This window comes from Pelodiscus sinensis, chromosome 12 (genome assembly GCF_052426305.1).
Source record: "Pelodiscus sinensis isolate ZL-2025 chromosome 12, ASM5242630v1, whole genome shotgun sequence".
Taxonomy (NCBI): Eukaryota; Metazoa; Chordata; order Testudines; family Trionychidae; genus Pelodiscus; species Pelodiscus sinensis.
In genome coordinates this window covers 31,673,592-31,696,987 of record NC_143063.1, presented here as the reverse complement: position 1 = coordinate 31,696,987, position 23,396 = coordinate 31,673,592, and the positions used below count along the sequence as shown (strand labels likewise).

The 23,396-nt window shown below is 42.7% G+C and overlaps 1 protein-coding gene across 3 annotated transcripts in view; it reads right to left on the bottom strand.

The window, feature by feature from the left end:
• CDH16 (cadherin 16) overlaps positions 1-23,396 on the bottom strand; it is an 82,973-nt gene that overhangs the window by 25,302 nt on the left and 34,275 nt on the right. For 2 of the 3 annotated variants that reach the window (XM_075940061.2, XM_075940064.2), the window contains exons 8-14: positions 21,405-21,530; positions 18,564-18,714; positions 15,861-16,091; positions 14,859-14,935; positions 11,600-11,788; positions 4,270-4,517; positions 1,072-1,205 (exon numbers count right to left, since the gene is read on the bottom strand). In XM_075940061.2, coding sequence (XP_075796176.2) covers positions 1,072-1,205; positions 4,270-4,517; positions 11,600-11,788; positions 14,859-14,935; positions 15,861-16,091; positions 18,564-18,714; positions 21,405-21,530 — 1,156 coding nt within the window. The remainder of the gene's footprint in view (positions 1-1,071; positions 1,206-4,269; positions 4,518-11,599; positions 11,789-14,858; positions 14,936-15,860; positions 16,092-18,563; positions 18,715-21,404; positions 21,531-23,396) is intronic. The other variant, XM_075940063.2, reaches the window with a different exon arrangement.

The following is a 23,396-nucleotide window of genomic DNA, read 5'->3' as shown; positions in this document are numbered from 1 at the left end:
GAAGAAAAAAAGAGATATGTCAGATTGGTTAGTTTGCTGGTCAAACAAAAGATTAGAGTCTTCTCTCAGTTACATTGATGTAAATCTGATGACTTAGGCTATGTCTACACTACAATAATCTATTGGAAAAAGGTATGCAAAGTGTGCTCCATAATTTCTGCACCTTTTTCCGATAGTTTTTTTGGAAGAGGCTTTCCCAAAATTTGGCCTGTCTACACTGGGCCAAATTTTAGAAAAGCCTCCTCTTTTAGAAGAAACCTTCTTCCTCGTGGGAGGAGGAAGACAGGACTTCCGAAAGAGCGTGTCTGCTCTTCTGCAAAAAAAACCCGAAGAGCAGATGCATTCCTTGGACATGGCAGAGTTTTTCCAGGATACCAAAGGTATCCTGGAAAAACCCCGTAGTGTAGACATAGTCTCAGTGGCGTTACTTCAAATTTACATCATGTAAAGGAGAGCAGAATTTGGCTGTAACAGAGCATACTTACAGTCTGTATATCTCATGACTATACAAATTAGTTATGATACATAGGTTCAGGAAGTGAAACCTATTGTTTTCAGTAATAAATAGACCAGCAGTAAATCCATAAAGGAAGATTTTGCTGAAGCTGTGTTCTGCTGCACATTTTATACATGGTCAGGACAAAACTGTCAGTTTTGACCTCATAATGTATACACATGCACTGCTTACAGAAAGTTAGTCCCATGTCCGTAAAGTATGGAGAAATGAAACCTTGAACTAGAAATCTCTCTCACTATGCTATCTGTAAAATTAGTGAAATCATGCCAAGTTTCATAGATTCATGATGCTCCTGTCTTTGTAATCTAGATAGACTCCATGTACAGGCATGGTGCCAAACTGAGAGGTGTCTCTAAGTACAATTTTTCTGACTCCCTCTTCCAAATGCATGTTGCGTCATGTTGACTGAATGTCTTATTAAGACACATACCCCACTTACAAATGTGCCACTCACAAACCCATATGCATCATCTCTGAGTTTGGTCCTCCTGTCTTTTCCCTCTGCCTGAGAAGAGAAGAAACCTGTTTCATCTAAAACCAAAACACATTCTTACCTTCGTCCTGCGCAATGACCTGCACTGTGTAAACATCCTGCACTATTTCTCTGTCCAAAACCTGCATGACTCTAACTTCTCCAGAATGCTCATCAATGGAAAACCAGTTCATTGAATCATTTCTTAAGGAGTAACTGCAAAGTGAAATGTGATAGAGGTGATCTATATTATGTTAATTTAATATTAACTCTGATTAGTTATTTGTAATACCATTGCAAGTTCACAGTGAGCAGAATAAGCTTTATTCCTCATTAGTTTGTCAATTCTACCATGTACATTTATGATACAACCATTAATTTACATAATTCACTTCATCTTTCCTCAGAACAGTAAGGTTGAGATTGTGAGATAAAGTCAAAATCACCAATCTGAAACTGAAGGAAGAAAATCCCAATCTGATAAAATTCTCAGTGTTTTTCAAACTTGGGTTGCAGGATTACCAGGATAAGCTGCTGGCAGGCTGGCAACACTTGGGCTACGTCTACACTGCGCTGGTTTTGAGAAAGTAATATGCAAATAAGGAAAAGCGTGGAATATCGACGAGACTCATTTTCATAATTGAGCGGCCACTTTTTGCGCAAGAGGGGATTTTTGTGCAAGACGGAGCTGTGTAGACAGCTCCTTTTTGTGCAAAAGCTTCTTGTGCAAAAAGCGGCATCTCTTTAATTATGCAAATGGGGCTTGGTGATATTCTACGCTTAGCCTTATTTCATTTGCATATTTCTTGTGCAAAACCAGCGCAGTGTACGCATAGCCTCTTTTACTTATCATCTCCATAGCTATGGAGCATTACCTTTAAACTGGGGACAATAAATAGAAATTCTCCTGGAGCCATATTCTCCCACAGAGGAATACAGGTGATTTCCACTGAAGTCAATCAGAGGGTTTCTTATTCTGTGAAGAATGGGGGCTGTGTAGCTCAATTTCAGCTGAATGAGTTAAATCAGCTGCGGGCCTGATTCCCAAAAGGGAGGGTTTTTATTGCTACAGGTGAAGTTATGGACCATTTATGAGTGGCAGGCAGAAGAGATGGGAACGGGGATGCGCACAACTGTTTTCAATCTGACCTGTTTCTGATTGGTGGGGCAGTGGTGGAATTTTTAGAGCCTAATCGTCAGCTGCACCAGAGTTCCATCCCAGCATGCCCTTGGCTCCAGAGTATACTACAAGGGGGGTTCCTAGAGCTGGTGACACCAAGTCTCTGTCAACTGGCAGTTCCATCACATGAAAAAGAATCCCACCTACATAGTCATGGACTTTGATACTCAAAATGCCTGATATGGTGGAGAAAAGGAAGCCAGAAAACAAACCTGAGGGGGACAAGATGGATGTTAGGCTGGAGGAGGAGGCTGCAATAGCCAAAATGGGAGAGGACAAGACAATGCTGGAATAGAGCCATGCAGCGCTTTCTGAAGTTACATCTGACTTTCTCTGCAAAACTGTATTTCATGGACTGGGTAGAAAATGGAAATACAGAATTTTGAAGCCCCCCCGAAATCTGCTGGATAGGATTTCTTTTGGGTTTATATTTAATATTGAAAACTACAGACCAGTGACTAATCCATTTTCAAAGGATCAGATTAAAACTGTGTCCTTATTTTAATGCTGTTTGGGTACACATTTACAGGAACAAATAAGAAGTAATTTGAACTGTAGACTGTGCTTTGAAGGAAATTACACATTGGCTCATTAATTCCTGCTTGCTTTCTGGCAGGATGCCAGGGCATCTATAATTTACCCCCTCCATTTTAGTCAGAAATCCTAACATGTGCCTCAAAAACATGTGAGGCTTTTTCATTCTCTCTTACCCTGGATGATCTTTAAACAATTGCAATTTCCATTTAGGTTTTGAATAAAAAAAATCCTTTTATTTGGTAAAAGCAACCAAAACCAAAATTCAAGCTTCATGGGTTGTTACAGATGAGTTTAGCATTTTGAATGTATTCATCTATAAATATATTTTCTATCTTCTGTCACCAGTTTAAAGGTAATGCTCACATGCTGGTGCATGAAATTCCTGCTCATGTGCTAATCTGACAATCTCTCCAGGATCATTAGGGAATCAAACTCCAGATGTCCCAGTGAACAAAATTATCTCAGTTAGCATTCCTTATACTCGGCTTTAACATTTTTTCTGGCAGTGAAGGAGATACATGTCATCATATTTATAAAAGAGTGAGTACTACATTGTCTAAACAGGGCAGATTATGGCCTATGTGGGAAAATCCCAAATGATGTATACATGTTTCAACTCAGTTTCCTACAGATCCACCCTTTAAGGGGTGGGTTTACTTCTTTGCTACTAGCAGAAGAAATGTGGGGGTAGCCCTCAAACCCCATGAGTAATATTTCTACAGGGAATTCTCCTGGATCTTGGGGGAGCCATGGAGGACCGGGGCAGCTGTGTGCCATCTCTTTATTCCCTTCTCCCACTTTGGCTTACTTCTAACCAGCCTCTGCCCTTCAGATTGTATCCCAGCGCAGAAGAATCTCCTTGTTAGCCCTGTGTTAAGTTTACTAGAGACAGCAATATCATAGCATAAGGAAATCCCTACAAGTTTCAGTGTGGTAGGGAGCTTTTCTTCTGGCTCCTCACTGCCAAGCCATATTCTTCCCACTATAAATCCTCCAGTATATGAAGTGGTGGTTTAGACTCAACCTTCACCTTTTGGCAAAAGTTTGCTCCTTCTATGGCTTGTCCCCATGTGGGGAATGTCCTTTTGGTTTGAAATAACACATTTTCTTCTAAAATCACAAGCATGCCAAGCATCTGATATATATTTTTTTTTGATCAACCAGTTCTCTCCAGGCTTAACCTCTTACAGTTCCTTAATGTGCTAAACTCCTCAGTGAGACTATTTTAATTAAAAGTGTTGTCATGTCATGGTAACAGATTCATCACTGAAAGTGGTTTTGTCCTATATATCAAAGAATCAGAGCAATGGCGGCTCTCTATTGATGACTGCCATGGTTCTTATTTGAAAAGCCCCAAATCATGTGTTCAGTTAACGTGGTCATTTCTGGTGCCTTGACACACGCTTGGGCTAAACACCATGTCAAGGCTCCAGAAACTACTAATTTAATTGAACACATCATATTGGGTTCTATAAATGAGAACAATTCAGAGCACTTTTAAAAAGCATCAGTCACAAAGTATTCAGCATAGCACACTCTAATCAGGAAAGAGGAAAGTCTTACCTTAGTGATGGTGTGTAAATGTCAGGATCTGTAGCCTTAACTGTCAGTAGTACTGTTCCCAACTCAATGCTTTCTGGTATGCTGACTTCATACCTTCTCTGTGTAAATACTGGTGCTTCATTTACATCCTTAACCAACACATGCACTGTAGCTGTAGAGCTGGCATCCTGCTCTTTCCCAACCAGTTCTTCATTGTTTCTTGCCGAGACAATCAAAACATACTCCTGAACAGTCTCATAGTCAAGTTCCTGTAATCACATTAACCGGGTGTCTCTGAAAGTCAGGCTAGGCAAAAAATGGGTTGCATGACTGCATTAAGTCTTTAACTAAAAGCAGCTGCTTTCTGTGGAAAATTTTGTCTTTCAATTGAAAAGTGGAACACTTAAAAGCCAAAATTTTTAAATTCAGAAATGCTGTTGCCTCATGGCAATAGTTGTATTCTGTCTGGTTTGTGCCCCTAACCTCCTCCACAGGCCAGGTTCTCTTGCCAGACTACATCTCCCATGATGCACCAACAGTACAGACTCCTATGATGTTTGTCAAGCATGTCTCAGCAAGAAAGGAGACTGTGGTGCATTGTGGGAGGTGTCAGGAAGCCCAGACCAAAAAAAGGGAAAGAGGATACAAATTACACAAACTACAACAGCCATGAGGCATTGGTACCATTTTGACTAGAAATTTTTAGGTTTTTTTTTTTGTCAATTTTCAATGGAGAAAAATGGTTTTCCAGTTAGCTGTTTTTGTAAATCACTATATTTAAGGGTAAGCCATTTCATTCACTATGTTTTTAATTTTTTTAAATGAATGAGTATTTCATCTGAATCCCAAGCAGAGATGCACTGCAATCAGCTGCCTATATCTAAAACATTTTCAGTTTCACTGAGAGGAAATTTGAACTGCTAGATCCAAATTTATGCTACGATTTTTGTTCTAGGTTGGATCCAAAACTCAAAAAGAGTTAAATTTCTTGAGAACAGACTTTTCCCACAACAGCTTCAAATTAGGGTTGCCAGGTGTCTGGTTTTTAGGGATGCCAGGTGTCCGCTATTGACCCGGGCAGTTCAGTATTTTCGCCTCCTATCCGTTAAAAAAATTCAGAAAATACCGGACATCTGAAATATCAAGAATTTTCTGATTTTTTTTTTCCTGGCCAGGAGGTGAAAATACCGGACACCTGGCAACCTAAGCTCCAGGGTCCAGCACCCAGCCACACCCGGTCCCCGACACTCCCAGCTCCCTGCCCTCAGACCCCATGCTTACCTGGTTCTGCAGGAAAGCTAAGTTCTGGGTTGAACAAGAACACAAAATGGCCACCAGCAAAAAGCCTAAAGACCAAGGGGAAGAAATGCCTTCCCTGGATCTTAGTGCTCAACTCCTCCCCTGTTCCTATCCCTATTCTAACTCTGCACTCACTCTGAAAGGGGCCATGCTGTTTTATAATTTTATTTTATTTTTTATTTATTCAGGGTCCTTTTTTTTTTCTTGCACAACAACTTTGGTCTCCCCCCTCGTTCTTTTTTCCGAACAGAATTTTTTTCCCTGGTGTTTTTTTCTTTTTAAGGGGTGGGGGAATCCGTATTTTTGGTTCAGTCATCTGGCAACCCTACCGGTTTTGAACTGGATAGTCCAATATTTGAACTTCCGGAAACAAATTGAGAAAATATAAATGTCCAGTATTTTCTAAATAAGATGTAATATAGATTGTGATGTAATGTCAAGTGCGTCTGGTATTTTTCTTGAAACCATCTGGCAGCCCTACTTCAAATGGTGAGAATTTGGCATGTCTGCCACTTCGGCCAAATTTAAACCCCCTGCCTTAAAGTTAATCTCAGTATCAGCCCTTTTCTAATTCTTAGTGCTCAGTTCTGCTTTCAGGTATCCCAAATGAAGGCTTACACCTTAAGGCATTTATGTTGTATACCATATTAATGAATCTTTCAAGTCCCTTCTATAAAAACACTACAGTAATTGCTGTTGTGGTTTGGACCATTACTGTCAAATATCCTAGTCCATTTATGAAAGGGTTTCCCATTATATTATTAGCATTTGTGGTTCAACATGTAAAGCTGCTGCTCAGCAAGCACAGCAGGAACTGCTCAGAGAGATGCCCATTTATATGCAATATTTCACTAAGGCATGGGTGCAGAAATCTCCTTTCTTCCTTATTTGGTCATGGCACAATATTCCATGAGTATTCTGTTTCGTGTGTGTGTGTGTGTGTGTGTGTGTGTGTGTGTGTGTGTGTGTGTGTGTGTGTGTGTGTGTGTGTGTGTGTGTGTGTGTGTGTGTAAATCCCTCTGCTAAGAAACTAACCTGTTCTGTACGTATTCCTCTAGTAAACTGAATCAGTAGAGATTTTAGCATACTGAATGAGGGGTATGACAATGCTGCTGGAAAGAAGCAAAATACAAAAATATAACACATCTTTTATCCCAGAGAGGAAGTACACTGTGCTGATTTAGCACACTATTAGAAGTTAGGAGATATTTACTAGTTCTACTCCCAAAGCTGAAGCTGAGTGACTCAGGGACCTTGCTCAAGTCATTTCACATCTGTTCTTCAGCATTCCTGTGGGTAAAGTGGGGATAATATGTATTTACTAACGACCTGATTCTGTGCCCCAGAAATCAGATGGAAAACTAAAAGCAGAGCCACTGATATTTTTACACCGGAGCTTGAGTAGGCAGATCTGAGCTAGTTTTGACTGAGCTAGCATGCTAACAATGGCAAATCAACCATAGCAGGGTACAGGCATGGGAATGAGCTAGTTGCCTGAATATGTACCTAGAGTTTCACAGAGGATCGCAGTCAGAGGAGTTAGTCCCTTCTGACACCCATACTATTATGACTTTATTGCAACTATCAGCTCACTAGCTTTGTCAGAATGAGTGTAGGTATGTCACCTGAAGCTGGAAATTATGCCTCCTACTCCAGTGTAGACATACTCTTAGGGCATGTTTACACTACAGCGTTATTTCGAAATAACTCATGTTACTTCAAAATAACAAGGTGAGCATCCACACAGGAAGCCCATTATTTTGAAGCTATTTTGAAATAACAGGCTTCTTATTCCAGATTAATAAACCCTCATTTCATAAGGAATAATGCCTATTTCAAAATTGCTATTTCAAAATAGCTCCTCCCGGGGCCATTCAAAGTAATTACTCCCCAGTGCTTCCTGGGACTCTAAATCACGGTAGCACATCCACATTAAGGGAGCCTGCCTCGGACTAAATTTGAGGTTTCCCTGTAGTGTGGACATGCTATTTCAAAATAGCTATTTTGGAAGTTATTTCAAAATAACTTATTTCCAAATACCCTTGCAGTTTAGATATACTCTTAGGGCATGTCTACACAGCAGGGCTATACTTGAAATAAGCTATACAACTTGAGCTACGCTAATTGTGTAGCTTAAGTCGAAATAGCTTATTTCAACTTTTGGCACTGTCTATGCAGCAGTCATTGTGAGAGAGAGCACTCTTCCCCCAACTTCCCTTACTCCTCATACAATGAGGGTTATTGGAGTTGGAGTAATCAGTCCTCCAGTTGAACATTATTTCGACATAATGTCAAAATAACCCTTGTGTGTAGATGCGGACTATGTTATTTTGGAATAACATCAATTATTCCAAAATAACGCTGCTGTGTAGAAATAGTCTTAGAGACCCATCTTACTCTTTTTATATCTGAATTTAGTTGAAACTCACTTCTAATATATTCTAATATATTTATTTATTTAGACACTGCAAATGCTTTACTTCTATTTCCTTATGTTAAAAATCATTATATTCCACCCCCTTAAAAAACAAACAAAAAAACCCCACCAACCCTAAGAGGAGAAGGGAGTATCAGTGTGGGAGGAAGGGGAGGTCCCCAACCAGGACCTGTGACAAGAAAACCAAGGGCCCCAAATTAGATCTAGTAAGGAGGAGCTCTCTGAAAACAGTGATGACTTGAAAGAATCTTCATTTTACAGTTCTCCTGGACAAAAATGATTTACTTCTAGATGTGCCTGGCATGCATCAGAGAGCACACAAGCCACACATGGGGTAGAATTATTAGTAGCTCTGCTGGTTTACTAAACAGTGAAACAAAGTTAACATTGCTCTCAAAGATTTAAAGTAAGATTAGAATACTGTAATCATCATCATTCTGCAAGGGAAACTTTTAAAACACAGACCAAATAAATACATTCATGGCTTGAAACATCACTCTGGGATTAGCTGCAACTCACTTTTGGTGGCAAGGGTTTCTTCCTTTTTCCTATCAACTACCTTTGTGATTATGTGCAACTATCTCTGTTATAGAATCTCTCTAAACCAAAGAAGAAAGGACTTTGATAGATCACTCTCCCAGCAGGTTGAACCATAGTTTTAGCATTCCCCAGTAATAACAATTACACAAACATTTACATTTTCAAAACGAATCATATCTTTTAACTAATTTTCACTGCATCTTTCTGATGTAAGTGAATTGTGTAATCCTCAGTGACAGAGGATTAGAACTCAGATCTTCCTGGTCAGGGCTGGCTTTAGGCCGATTCGACTGATTCCCCCGAATCGGGTCCTGCGCCTAAGAGGGCACCGTGCCCTAAAGGTAGAAGTGTGCTGGAGGGCACGCTGCTGGAGGGGGCGTTGACCCTGGAGGAGTGCGGCGGCTTTCCTGCGCCGCAGGAGGGGTGAGTAGAGCGCGCGGGGGAGGGCGTGTCGGCCCCGGGGTTTGGCGGGAAATGAATTGGATGTCCTAAAGCCGACCCTGTTCCTGGTTTTCTGCTCAGTACTTTTGCTTTCTTAGGGTATGTCTACACTACCACCCTAGTTCGAACTAAGGTGGTTAATGTAGGCAACTGAAGTTGCAAATGTATCCCGGGATTTAAATATCCCGGGCTTCATTTGCATCTTGCCGGGCGCCGCCATTTTTAAAGCCCTGGTAGTTCGGACTCCGTGCCTGCGGCTACACGCGGCACGGAGTAGGTAGTTCGGATTAGGCTCTCTAATCCGAACTACCGGTATTCCTCGTGTCTGCTTTTTCAGAAAAGCGGACGCGTTCTTTTGCCTTCCCTGTAATCCTCATTGTATGAAGAAAAAAGGATATGTTGAAAGAGGAGGTTTTTCCAAAATTTGGCCTTGTGTAGACAGGCCAAATTTCAGAAAAGCCTCTTTAGAAAGAAAAGCAGAAAAAGATACGCAAATTGCAAACTGCAATTGTTCCGACTTTTCGTTGTAGTGTTGTAGACCTAGCCTCTATCAGTGGTTGAATCTAAAAGTGAAATTTGTTGACTCAAGAGCTGCATTTTCTGAAGCGCTCTCATTACGACATTCCTGATTATTGGGTTCTCAATCTCTCTTCTTTTACTGAGTGTCACCAAATAAATCCCTTCTCTCTCCTGCTGTTGTAAATGAGGAGACCCTCACAGCAACTCACACATTCAGATAAGACAAGTGACATGTCTGCTGCAGTCTCTAGCCCAGAATTTGCTGCTCTTGGCAAACACTGACTAGCTCCAGCCAGGAATGGCACAAGGTTCTCCATGCAGGTCAGTACAAGCATCTCAGGCTTGATTTGTCACATATTTGCTATTTCAGGCCTGGCTGCCTCCTGAACTAGGACTCCCAGCTGTGATATTAAAAGGTATATTTGGTATTGTGGACAAAATGTCCATCAGATATTCAGTTGATACCACCAATCTCTAGTATTCATAACCCAGACACTGCAATTTGGACAAGGAAGTACTTGAATTTTTCCTTTGTCACTTATGACCTCTTACCACTGTGCTATACTAAACTACATGGTAAAAATGAAGCTCTGTGCCACCGAGTCCTAAGTTTTTAATATTGTTTCACATGCCACTAACTTTTTCCAAAGGCTAAGCTCTCCTTCTAAGTGCCATGCAGCAAGTAAAAAGGTAAGGCTCTAGCTGACTTCTCTGAAAGGATATAATCACTTCTACTGTTGTCTGTTGAGTATTAGCACTTTCAGTGATGACACTGAAAAGCCAAGCTCTTACCCTTACATTGACGTCAATGGGAAGGTAAGACTGGTTAACTCAGAAATAAACCAATAAGGATGCTCTGCATTATATAATTACTAAAAGATAATCTCCTTTGTTGCTTTTATTTATTAATGACTCATATGGTCCCAGGACACAATACGCATTGCCTTCTTATGGCTTTGATTGTTCCTTCTTGAAAGCTGAAGAAAAATGGATACATAGTAATACTGAAGAGCTCAATCATACAGTCTTTACTTTGCAAAATTCCTGCGAAAGTCAGAGAGCACAGGGTCTGCTCTCTAAGGGCAATCTCCTTTCCTAGGGATGATGGCTAAATTCTGGTGCTTGTTGTTATAGTTTAACACTTACCGCTTCAATTCAAGCCAAAAATGCCAGATTAAAGTGAATAGAAAAAAATTAAATTTAATTCCCAGGAGTTTAGAGATTATTATTTTTTTAGAAAGGAAATAGTTTAACTACAAAGTTTGAGAAAGTTGTGTGTTATCGTCTTTTTTGTGTCTTTCTCCTGTAACTTTATACTGCATTCTGCTAGAAATTAACTAAAGATCAGAAGAAAAGGAATATCTGACATAAGAATGAGAACTTGGCCAAAATCCTGCTCAGAACGTTATTTGTTTTTCTTCTAATTTTCTCTAATCTTGGCCTTTTAAGTCTAAGGGAATCTATATTACAGGTTGCACCTCTATAACCCAGGACTCTCTCGTCTGGCAACATCCATGAACTGGGAAGACCATGGATGTTCCAGAATCAGAGAGTCGTGTGGAGCTGCAGGGGTTGGAGCAGAAGTCCAGTGTGATGCAATGGGGAGGGGAGGAAGCCCAGAGCAATGCAGATAGGTTGTTGGGTGTGGGGGCCAGGAGCCGGGAAGCCCAGTGTTTGGCTCAGCAGGGCTGCCTGGGGGGTGGGAGGGGCTGGGAAGCCCAGTGGGGTTGTAGGGCAGGGAATGGCGATGGCAGCAGGGGGCCAGAAATGACCTCCCCTGGTCCAGCACAGTCCTCATCCGGGACCAGTCAGGTCCCAAGGGTGCCAGATCAGGGAAGTCCAACCTGTAGTACAATTGATTGGCTTGAGGAAAGGGGTGTAGTACAGGTTGCACCTCCGTTAACTGGGACTCTCTGGTCGGCAACATCCATGGTCTGGCACAACCTTGAATATTCCTGGGCCACAGAGCACAGGAACAGGGAGAAACAGAAGGTGGTAAATAGGAGTATATTAAAATAGTGGAGAAGCCCATAGAAGGCCCATTCCTGTGGTTCCCACATACAAAAAAACTCGTGGATTTCAGTGACCATGTTCCAGTCGAAAAGCACAGAGTACCTTTTCAAGCCAGATGCTGGCTGTCCCATTTTCTGGATGGCTTAGAATTCTGAAAGTTTCATCTTCATTTCCCGATTCCACAGAAAAGTGTATGAATTTGAACTTCATTTCTTCATCCTCATCTGTTGCCGTAATAGTTGTTATTAATGTACCTACTTCTGTATCCTCAGGAAAACTGAATGGCCCATGCTGCATTTAAAAAGATGAGAAATCAGATGTTCTAGTTCTTGTGCTGCTGTTTTACACTTTTCCTTGGGTTACTTTTAGGTGTGGTAGAAGAGAAGAAGTTGATTACAAGTCATTATGATTGCTCCACTGGTTATAACCCACTGAGGTTCTCTGTGTGGCCCACAAGACCTTTTGTTTACCATTGCCATGCACAGGGTTGCCAGATTCTGCTGGGTTTTGTGCATGTTGTTTTTTCCCCACCAGTATTATAAAAGTGGCATGCACTTCAAACAACGGGGCACGTGAAGTGAGGTGCGTGCTGATTGTGCACAAGATTGAGAGCTGTGCACTCACTCTGCAGCCAATCAAAGTGCTGCTATGGTTCAATCAGCACACCTGAAAATTTTAGGTACGCATGTGCGGTTAGCAGAGCTATCCTATCCCTGGAGACCGTCTTGGTTACAACAATCTTGCAGCCGACTGAACTAAAGGAGGGCCACTCATGCAGCCTGTTCACTAGCCTAGGTTGCCCCTCATTGTTATGGGCTATCCAATCATCAATCTATTTCTATCCATTTAATCTAGAATGGGTTTACCTAATGATTATTATTTGCATTGTTTCTATTCTGATAGTATCTTGAGGTCCTATTGTATTATGAACCAAACAGACATGTAAAATAAATTATCCATGCTCAGGTGACTTTACATATGAACACACCAACTGGTTATAATAGAAATGCCGGGGATGAGGGAAGGAGGAAATTATAGTAATATAAATATGTTGCTGCACAGACAAGCTATGTGCACAATTTGTTGGTAGCCAGTTTTTATATGAACAGTAAATAAACATGGTAGTATCTGAAAACCATACAAACTCCCTATTTCATCTTTTTTTATTGTGCCAGGACTTTGACTCTCTAGCATTATGTATCTGAATGCATTTGTAAATGAATGTGTTATTGTAACCTTAGAAATAGTAAATTAACATTTGTGATGAAGTGTCAAGTCTCATACATAGACATTAGGAGAAGGATTTTCAAAACCACTCATCATTAACTTAATTCTGCTACCACTGAAGTCAATGAGACTTTTATCATTGACTTAAGTGGGAGCAGAGTTAGGCCAACATAAAGCATGTTTGAAAATCCTACCCTTAACCTTTATTATATCTCTCTACATATGGAAATGATTAAGCTGCAGGGTTAGTTGCATTATATTCAGTGCACCAGGGTGCCATGCTGTAAGCTGTCAGCACTCCTTTGACACCAGCTATCAGAACAAAATTTCCAACTCTGGTGTGATAATCTTTAAATTCTGTCCCCACTGAGATCAAACATTGCACCTTCTATAATAAGAGTGACAACATCTTAAGAGGGATGATAACAATCAAGAGCACTTGGAATCACTTCTGTGTTTTGTGTTGTGTTTATTTTACTCTTAAGCAACCCAGGGAAACCTTGAAATTACAAGCAAGATTGGTTGTCATTCTTTTTGAAGTAGTATTCAGTTCATTAGGACTCTTTGTGTGAAGCCAACAAGCCTCTGCTTTTATAAGATAATGTCACTGTCAGTAAATGGGAGGTTGTCAGAGCTGCTACAGCCAGTCAAAACTCAGACCTACTGTTAAAAGTTTCATGAGTCACTCACTTCTCAGTGTTTCACCAGTTCAGTGTACTAATGCTGGTGATTTTACTGAGAGTCCTATCATAGCTGGTGACCTGCATATAGCCGAACTCCAAGAGACAGGAGATTGTGACAATCTCAGGTTTTATTCAAAAAATATAAAGAGTATTTTTTATCTTTTGTATATGAAGAAAACCTTAAAACTGTGACCTATTATCTCCTACAAGTTCAAAAATTAGGGGAAAAAAGACCTGCATATTTTTTTCTAAATCTTGTGTTTTGTAAGACACTCTCATCATTTGCAGAGCCAACTCATGGGTTTTGAACATCAGCTGCTGGTACTTTCACTCCCTGTGAATGAAAGCACTCTTACATGCACACACCTTGCCCTTCTAAGGGGTTGAGGGAGGATAACACTATCTTGAATTGGAAAATACAGAGCTTTACACATCAACACAAGTAGGGTATGTCTACACTACCACCCTAGTTCGAACTAGGGTGGTAATGTAGGCAACCGGAGTTGCAAATGAAGCCCGGGATTTGAATTTCCCGGGCTTCATTTGCATAAAGCCGGGCGCCGCCATTTTTAAATGTCCGCTAGTGCGGACTCCGTGCCGCGTGGCTACACGCGGCATGGACTAGATAGTTTGGACGAGGCTTCCTAGTCCAAACTACCGTTACTCCTCGTTTCGGTAGTTCGGACTAGGAAGCCTAGTCCGAACTACCTAGTCCGTGTCGCGTGTAGCCGCGCGGCACGGAGTCCTCACTGGCGGACATTTAAAAATGGTGGCGCCCAGCTTTATGCAAATGAAGCCCAGGAAATTCAAATCCCGGGCTTCATTTGCAACTCCGGTTGCCTACATTACCACCCTAGTTCGAACTAGGGTGGTAGTATAGACATACCCATACATACCAACCATCTATGCACCTACATACATACACACATGTGGCAGAGCCCTCATATACAACCACAAGCACACCTTCATATATAGTCGCCCATACAGACATGAAGCTAACAAACTATATGCTGCTTGTCAAAAATGTATGCACATTTGAATGCAACAATCCAAAACTACAGATATTTTATGCATGCACCAATTCATATGTACAAGACACAAATAAAATCTTGTACAAACACAAGCATGCACCTACCCACCCATTCACAAACACAAGCATGCATGCACATAACCTACCCCCGTGTGCTCCACCCATTTATACATGGATATTGGCTTGTGTTCTTTCATTAATAGACACATCATAATCCCCACACTACATTTTTCTCTCTCTTACCTGACCGTTGAATATAATGTGCTTTGGGTTTCTTCATCAATGGAATTGAGGGAATTTGGCATGTGTTTTACAGTGCTGTAGCAGTCATCACTTTATGGATGTCTTTAAGACCATATTATATCTTCCCAGTCACTGATCTACACATATTGTAAATTACTTGCATGCTCTGTGAGGTTACCTTTGTCTGTGAGAACACAGGAGGGCTGTCATTTACATCCACAACTGTAATCAAGACAGTACAGGTGCTGCTGAGACCTGGAACCAAACACGGGATTTTTTTCAGATTTCTTGACGAAAGTAAATCTCTGATGCAGAAGCAGTTATTCTCTAATGCAGCGTTTCTCAAAGTGGTCCTCAAAACCATCTATGCACCAATATACGTACACACATGCGACTCCCATTGACTCCGGTTCACTGTTTGCAGCCAAGGGGAGCCTCTGGTGGGGGAAGGGTGCTGCGCCTGGGGCTCCGCTTTCTTGGCCCCCTACTCTGGAAATGCTCCTGGCCCCAGCCCACCAGATTATCCCTGATGATGCTGGACCAGGGAACTCCAGATTATGGAGTTTCAACCTGTACATTGGTTAATAGATGAGACTGAGACCACATTCTCGGTTTGCATCAACATATCTATTCACGTCACTGGGGTTACACCAATGTACAGTAGCTGAGAATTTGGCTCTTGAATTGTAGTCCAGGCTCTGCCACCTTGTACAAAATACTCATTTTTTTTCCCAGGGAGGCAGGAGGCTAATTTCACTGGAGAGAAACTGGCCGTGTCGGAGCTGATAAACTGCACCCCATGATGAAAACCAGCAGGTTCATGAGCTCCCCTGGTGCTGTATCATGGGATGATCAATAAGATAGAGGGCCACATAACAAATCTATTAAGCAACCCAGGGAAGCTGAATGTCACGGCTACTGTCTGATTACATATTTACATGTGGGAGACCTATGATACTGAACAGTTTCCCAAAAAAAGGCAATTGTTTTTGGACTTGCTGCATTCATGTGGTGATAATTCATGCCATCTGCACTTTAATCAATGTATTTAACTGAGGGAGTGTTTGTTTAGGTGAGGGGTTTTTTGTTTTTTGTTTTGTTTTGTTTTGTTTACATTGGACACTGCAACAACTTAGTAACAACTCAGTGATCAGATCCCTTGATCCTTCAGAAAACATACCTCCTTCCATCCCGGTAAGATCTGTTGCAAGAACAAGAAGTTGATAGTGCTTTGCAGCATTGGTCTTCAGTTCAGAGACCTGTAAGGTTATCACTCCAGTGTCTTTTCCAATACGAAATGAAAAGCCTTCTGACACTTGAGGCTCCTGGTTCAATATCTCATAAGCAATTTTAGCATTGTTGGTCTTTGGGTCATCAGCATCTTCTGCTTTGACTGTGAGAATCTGACTCCCTGCATGCAGAGAAACATCACCGGTTACCCGGGAATAAAGGAACTACAAACACAGCAATTTAAAAAATGACTTTCTAAAGTAGTGATTTATTTGTCATTTCACCTCTTCACTTAGCATAAGAGATGAGCCCAAGCAGCAACATTTAGAACCAGATCCAAACTTTCCCCAGGATCAGTGTGTTTTGATCTATGGATTGGACCAAGTTTTACATATACAGGATTCAGTTCATATGTGGGCACATTGTATCTTCACAGGAACACAACCAAAACAAGAAACTAGACATAAGGAACATGAGAAATGAACACACCCATTTAGATATTATAGGTAACTTTAGTATAGGCAAGTACCATTTTAGGTAATATAGTTGCCAAATTTTCCCATAATTAAATTACAAACTTTTATTTCCCTGTTTGACTAGACCTATTGGTTCATATTTAATTTTTATATAAATTTTATAAGACAAATACAAGATTTAGTTAGTATTTAGCTTGCCATGAACCATTTCTTGAAGCTGCTCACATATATGGGCACGTCTACACTACAGTGTTATTTCACAATAACTCACATTATTTTGAAATAACAAGGTGAGCATCCACACAGCAAGCCTGTTTCAGAATAACAGATTTCTTATTCCAGAATAATAATAAAATCTTCATTTCACAAGGAATAATGCCTATTTTGAAAATACTATTTCAAAATATATCCTCTCAAGGGCCATTCAAAGTAATTACATCCCTGTGCTTCCTGGGGCTCTAAATCAAGGTAGTGCATCCACATTAGGGGAGCCTGCCTGGGACTAATTTCAAGGCTTCACTGTACAGGCAGTCCCCGGGTTACGTACAAGATAGGGACTGTAGGTTTGTTCTTAAGTTGAATCTGTATGTAAGTTGGAACTGGCGTCAGCCGCTGCTGAAACTGATCAGTTTAAACCGCGGCTGAATCTGGACGCCAGTTCTGACTTACATACAGATTCAACTTAAGAAACCCAGGCGTCCCCAAGTCAGCTGCTGCTGAAACTGATCAGCGGCTGATTCCAGGAAGCCTGGGGCAGAGCAACTCTGCCTCGGGCTTCCTGTAGTCAGCCACTGGTCAGTTTCAGCAGCGGCTGACTTGGGGATGCCTGGAGCAGAGCAGCTGGGGTGCTGCTGGGTTGCTCCAGTAGCGCGGCTCCTCGGCGCTACTGGAGCAACCCAGCAGCACCCCAGCTGCTCTGCCCCAGGTGTCCTGATTCAGCCACTGCTGAAACTGACCAGCAGCGGCTGAATCAGGACGCCTGGGGCAGCAGCTGGGGTGCTGCCGGGTTGGTCCGGAGCGGCGCTGCGGGACCAACCCGGCAGCCCCCAGCTGCTCTACCCCAGGGGTAGGCAAGAAAAGCCTGGTCTGCTGGGGGAGGGGGGCACTAGATGCACCCCCCCCCAGCAGACCAGGGAGATGGGGGTGGCAGGACCGCCCAAGTCCTCCACGGCTTTGCTCCGTCTCCCTGGTCTTCTGACCTGGGAGACACAGAGCAAAGCTGCAGAGCACGCGGGCAGCAGGACAGTCCAGGCAGTCCAGGTGCGCCACGGCTGTCCCACTGCTGGCGTGCTCCGAGGCTTTGCTCCCCATCTCCCTGGTCTGCTGGTCGGGAGACTGGGAGCAAAGCCGTGGAGCACGCCCGCAGGGGGACAACTCAAGCGCGCCTGGGCTGTCCTGCTGCGGGTGTACTCCAAGGCTTTGCTCCCCGTCTCCCTGCAGACCAGGGAGACGGGGAGCAGCTTTTCTCGCCCCGGAGGATGGGGGTGGCGGACCGCGGCGCATCTGGGCGTCCCGCCGCTCTCGTCCTCCGGGGCGAGAAAAGCCCCGTTCGTAACTGCGGATCCGACATAAATCGGATCCGCGTAACTCGAGGACTGCCTGTAGTTTGGACATGATCTCTTGAAATAGTTATTTCTGGAGTTACTATTCTGAAATAAGTTATTTCGAAATACCCTTGTTGTGTAAACATACCCATAGAGACTTAAAGGAGCAAACACTCCCCTTTGAATGCCAGGGGACTGAGTTCAAATTTTCTCCTTGCATTTTATTTTAGGTCAGGCTTGGGTGGCCCGTGAGCCTAAGTGAGCTAGGTAGATGCCTAGGGCACCGCTGGTCCAGGCGCCCCATGATGATGTCACGGCCATTGATGGCTGTGCAGGCAGGGGCGCCAATTGTGCCACCCCACCTAGGGCGCCAGCTGCTGCAGCCGGCCTCAGACCACTCCTAGTCAGGCTAGATGATCCTAATGGCCCCTCTGTCCCTAAAAATCTATGACCCTCTGAATTATACTTCCTGCTTCTTGTGCAAGCAAAGCTCTCAATGATGCCTTGCCTTGTAAGGCCTGTATGACTGGGCCTGAGGTACAGAATAGCCATATTATCAGTAGTGCTCCTAGCCACATGGTGGCCACCATAACCATTTTGCTTCCTGTAGTGCTACAGACAGACAACACCCACCTTTGACTGTGTTCTCCTTGAGTTCTACCTGATAAATCTCCTGGGAGAATACTGGCCCATTGTCATTCACATCCGTCACGGTTATCAGGAGCTTTAGTGGATCACTGTACAACATTCCATCCTTGTTCTGAGCAAAAATCTGAATCTCATACTGACCATGTTCAAATGAATTCATAAGAAAATGTATAATTAAGATTTAATCAACATTATTCATTTAATAGCACTTAGCATTGATAGTTGCCCTTTTGAAAAATCCCTACTGAGTGCAATTGGGATGGAACAAATGTGTTCTGGAAAAACTGTGTGGGAGTTCTATAGAAATTACTCTAAAAGTCTATAGAATTCAATAAAGAATGAGATGCTTTCTTTTTAAGCCATGCCAGAGACTATCATAGCAGGGATACAAGTCAGTGTGAAATTCCACTAGTTACCATTCTCTATTACACTGTACAGAATTTTAATGAGACTTCTTATCAGTTACATAGGGCCTAATTTTGTACGACTTAATCTGGCAAATTTCCTATTGAAACCTGCTGAAGAGAAGGAGTTTAGGACTGGACTCATGATATTTATAATTCTCTCCTCTTTCCCTTTTCTGTGCTACAGATTGTCCCTCTAGCTGGAGAAAGTGAGCCATATAAAATTAATTCTTGATATGCTACTCTATACTCAATGTGAATCATGACAGTGGATACTATAAACAGTTGAGTTACCAGCCCAGTCTCACTTGGAAACTAAGCTTTACCAAAATATATTAATCTTGGATCATAGCCGAAACATGAGACTTTGTCCCATGAGCTAATAATTGTTTCTGGACTAGCATGTCTCTGGAAGAGAGAGCCAGAATGTCATTCTATTTATGAACTATAGAGGTAGTATAGAATCAAGGTTCAAATTACAGTAAAATAAAGAGGTTTTTGTACCAGGCCTTTAGACTTGCACTTCATTGGACATGGTGTACTCGGCTTGATACATTCCAGGGATAAGGATCTAAAGCAGGGGTGGGGAAAAGGGCCGGAACCGGCCCATGAGGTGGGTGGATCCGGCCCACGGAGGCCCTGCCGCTCCCCCGCCCCAAAGCCCATTAGGGTTTGGAAGCGCCATGCGCTCCTGACGAGGCTGGAGGAGGCTTTGCGTGCTCCCCCACCACCAGGCTAATCAGTTTCCTCCACCCTGGCCCCGCCCTTTAAGGAGCATGCAGCACTTAGAAGCGCCACGCGCTCCTGGCAGGGCAGGAGAAGTCCTCGCATGCTCCCCCGCCCCCGAGCTCTGATTGGCCTGGGGGCAGGGGAGCACATGAAGCCTCCTCCCGCCCTGCCAAGAGCACGTGGCACTTTTAAGAGTCATGCAGGGCAGGGACAGAGCGGAGGAAACTTCGCACACTCCCCTGCCCCCAGGACCTGATTGGCCTGGGGGTGGCGGAGCATGGGAAGTCTCCTCCCAGCCAGGGGCATGGTCACCTAGAGGGAAGAGGAGGGTGGGCAAAGGCGCTCCCCCACCCCCAGACCAATTATGGTCTGGGGGTGGGGAACCCAGAAGTATCCCAGTCCCACCCCTTCCTCTCAAGGCCCCGCCCTTTCTGGTGTGGCTGAGGCTGCTTTAGAAATTTTTGAAGTGGCCCCCGACAAAAAATTATTGCCCACCCCTGATCTAGAGTTTGAAGATAAAACTTGCATCACTAATGGTAGAAAGCAGACTTTAGAAACCAAGCATGCAGGCTTTTCTACTCTAGGGAAGGCCCAGGACTCCTGCTATAAATATTAGGTCCATATGTTCCCTTAATACAGAAAAATCAATAGTTCCTGTTCTAAACAATCACCTTGGCAAAGTGTGATGCATGGCATTGTGGCCAGGACATTACCTCTTATCAACATGTAGACCAAAACTGAGCAGACAGTAAGGTCCCAGATCTTTGAGTCTGGCCATGCTCCACTCAGAATCCACACTCAGTGCCACCTCATTATTCCCCAGGTGATTCCGGGGAACAAATTGAGAAGGGACCCCAAAGGCCAGTTGCAGCCAGGGATTTCTTAAGAATAGCAGTATTCTATGCAGCCCTCCCCTTTTGCCTCAGAAATGCTCCAGATAGCCTTGTATGCTCTCTCTCCCAGCTGGGGATTCTTTTCAACACAGCATAGGCCAAAATCTGAATTTGTTCTTTTCAGAGGGCCACTGGCATAAATCAGTGGTGCGCAACCCGTGGGTCACGACCACCAATGGGTCACGGATGTCTTCCCAGGGGATCGCGACGCTTATATCTGGCCTGCCGGGGGCTGTGTGCAACCGTGCGGCGTGGCACTTAGATCCGGCCAGCCAGTGGCTGGCCCCAGCAGTTGGCAGCCCCCGTGGCACAGCACCTAGATCTGGCAGGCTGGGGGCTGGGCCCGGCAGTTGGCAGCCCCCGCGGTATGGGGGTCACAGATCAAAAAAGGTTGCGTACCACTGGTATAAATGATAGCAGAATCTGTCTCTAATAAGGGAGGAAGGATAGCCTAAGGAATAGGGAACTGGGCTAGGTTTAACTTTTGGCTCAACCCACAGACTTTCTATATGAACTTAGGCAAGTACTTAATCTAGTCCATGCCTTATTTCCCTATCTAGCTGTAAAATAGGGATAATAGTACTTTCCAACTTCCCTGTGATGAAGGCCATATAAGTACATAGACAGACTCTAGTTGCATGGTTCTAATTTTATTATTGTGTTTCACACACATGAAGGTTTGTGAGTAAGTATCCAGTGAATTTTCTCATTAGTCAAATCTTAGTGCTAATTAAGGGTTGGATACTCACTTTGGACTAACTCAGGTAGGGTCCCTATTTGATCCTTATGTTCATACGTACCTCTGCTTGGTTTTCTCTGTCCACTTCTTGTGTCACATAGATATTCCCTTCTAGGTCAATTGAAAAAAGGCCTTGAGGGAAGCTCTCCTTCAGATAGTAACGAACTTCTCCGCTATTCCAATTAACCTGGTATCAAGGGGGTAGATAGTCACACAGATGACCAGTATTCCAAGTTTCACAGGAAATGTCCAATAAAACAGGAAAGGTGCCATCTCCTGAATGGGCACACTGAAACAAGTTGGTGGTCTCAGTTCAGTCCTAGCAAACAAGTGGTCACCCATAGGCATTGTCACAATGATCACTATTGGCACCTTTGTTGGCCTTCTCAGAAGAGAAACAAGACATTGACTATACACAGTAAATGAAATACTTTCTCACTCCAATAAGGTTTTCCATTCAGGCCAGCCTTGAGGTATATTGGCACAGCATCATGGGTTTGTTTGCACAATCAGCACCCATCTTTTCTTTGTTTTATGGATGAATGGAAGCTGTTGATCACTGGAGATACCCGTCCAGCACCTTACCTTAAAATTATGTGCACTTTTTTAAAAGGTAGGCTAAGGGGTGAGACTTGGAACAAGCCGCATTGCTATGATTCCTAGACAAAGTGTATCTGTCTTTAAAACTGCTGTGGTTGAAAACCAAGCTGCCATTCTTTTGCCACAAAAGACTTTTAAAAGCAACTTATATTATCTGAATGTGTTGTATAGATGTAGTCTGCTGGCTACAGCATGGTTCTAGGAACCAAAAGAACTGGACTGGATCCTTAATACCATCAGATTTTTTTTGTATGTCCTTTGGCAAGTCTCTCAGAGCCAGATTTTTCAAAGCTGAGCAGATCCTATTGATTTTAATTAGGTTTGTGGGTCTTCATCACAAACCTTATCATCCAGTGATCAAAGCATTATTAGACATTTAAATTTTATATACATGGTGAATGGGGAACAGTGGACATTTGCCATTTCATCTGCAGCCTGAACATCAATGTGGCTCTGTTACTGTGAAAATAAGCATAGTAGTTGCCTACCTGCCCTTTGGAGGGCTGGCAAGGCTTAAATACTTAATGTCTGTAAGGGTACGTCTATACTGCACCCGTAGCTCAAAATAAGCTATTCAATGAGAGCTATGAAAATTGCATAGCTAATTATGAGTGTATTTCAAATAGCTTATTTCAAAATTTGGCACTGTAGACAGTCCCAAATTTCGAAATAGAGCACTATTCCGAAACATCCCTTATCCTCGTGCAACGAGGTTTACAGGGACATCAGAATAGCAAGCCCGTTATTTCAAAAGCTATTTTGAAATAACAGGCTTGTTTAAAAGATACAGAATAGCTATTTCAAGATACTGGAAATATCCCGAAATAGCGCCACAGAGTAGACCTACCCTAAGTGTGCTTTGAGACCCTTTAGTGACATGCACTAGTTGGTATAAGGTACTATCATTGATGTTCAGGCTGCAGATGAAATGGCAAATGTCCACTGTTCCCCATTCACCATGTATATAAAATTCAAATGGCTAATAATGCTTTGATCACTGGATGATAACAATTCTTAGGAAACTTTGGGACAGGTAGTCCAAGTATGTAATTCTGTGGCATAATCTATATATGCTCACCATCCAAAGCTAAATCAAATCATTGAAAGATTTGCCTGGCATTCTTTAACAGACTGAAAGTTAAATCACTTCAGATTAGAAATTTAATTTCAGATTTAAATTGGTTCTTTTAAGGTCTGCAATATCATAACATCAAGGGAAAAGGGATAAGCAGGCTAAGGCCAGATATTATAAGGGAAAGTGGACAAGCAAACTCAGAGCAATTTTTTACTGTTGCCATAGAAATGTTGTAGCTACAAACACTTTTGTTTAGACTGTACAGCCCTAGTAAAATATGACCTGCCAGTTGTTTTTACAAGTATAAACCCTTTCAGCTCCATGAGTGCAGAACAGTTCCTAACAAGGAGAAAGTGGAATGGTAACTGTTACAAACGG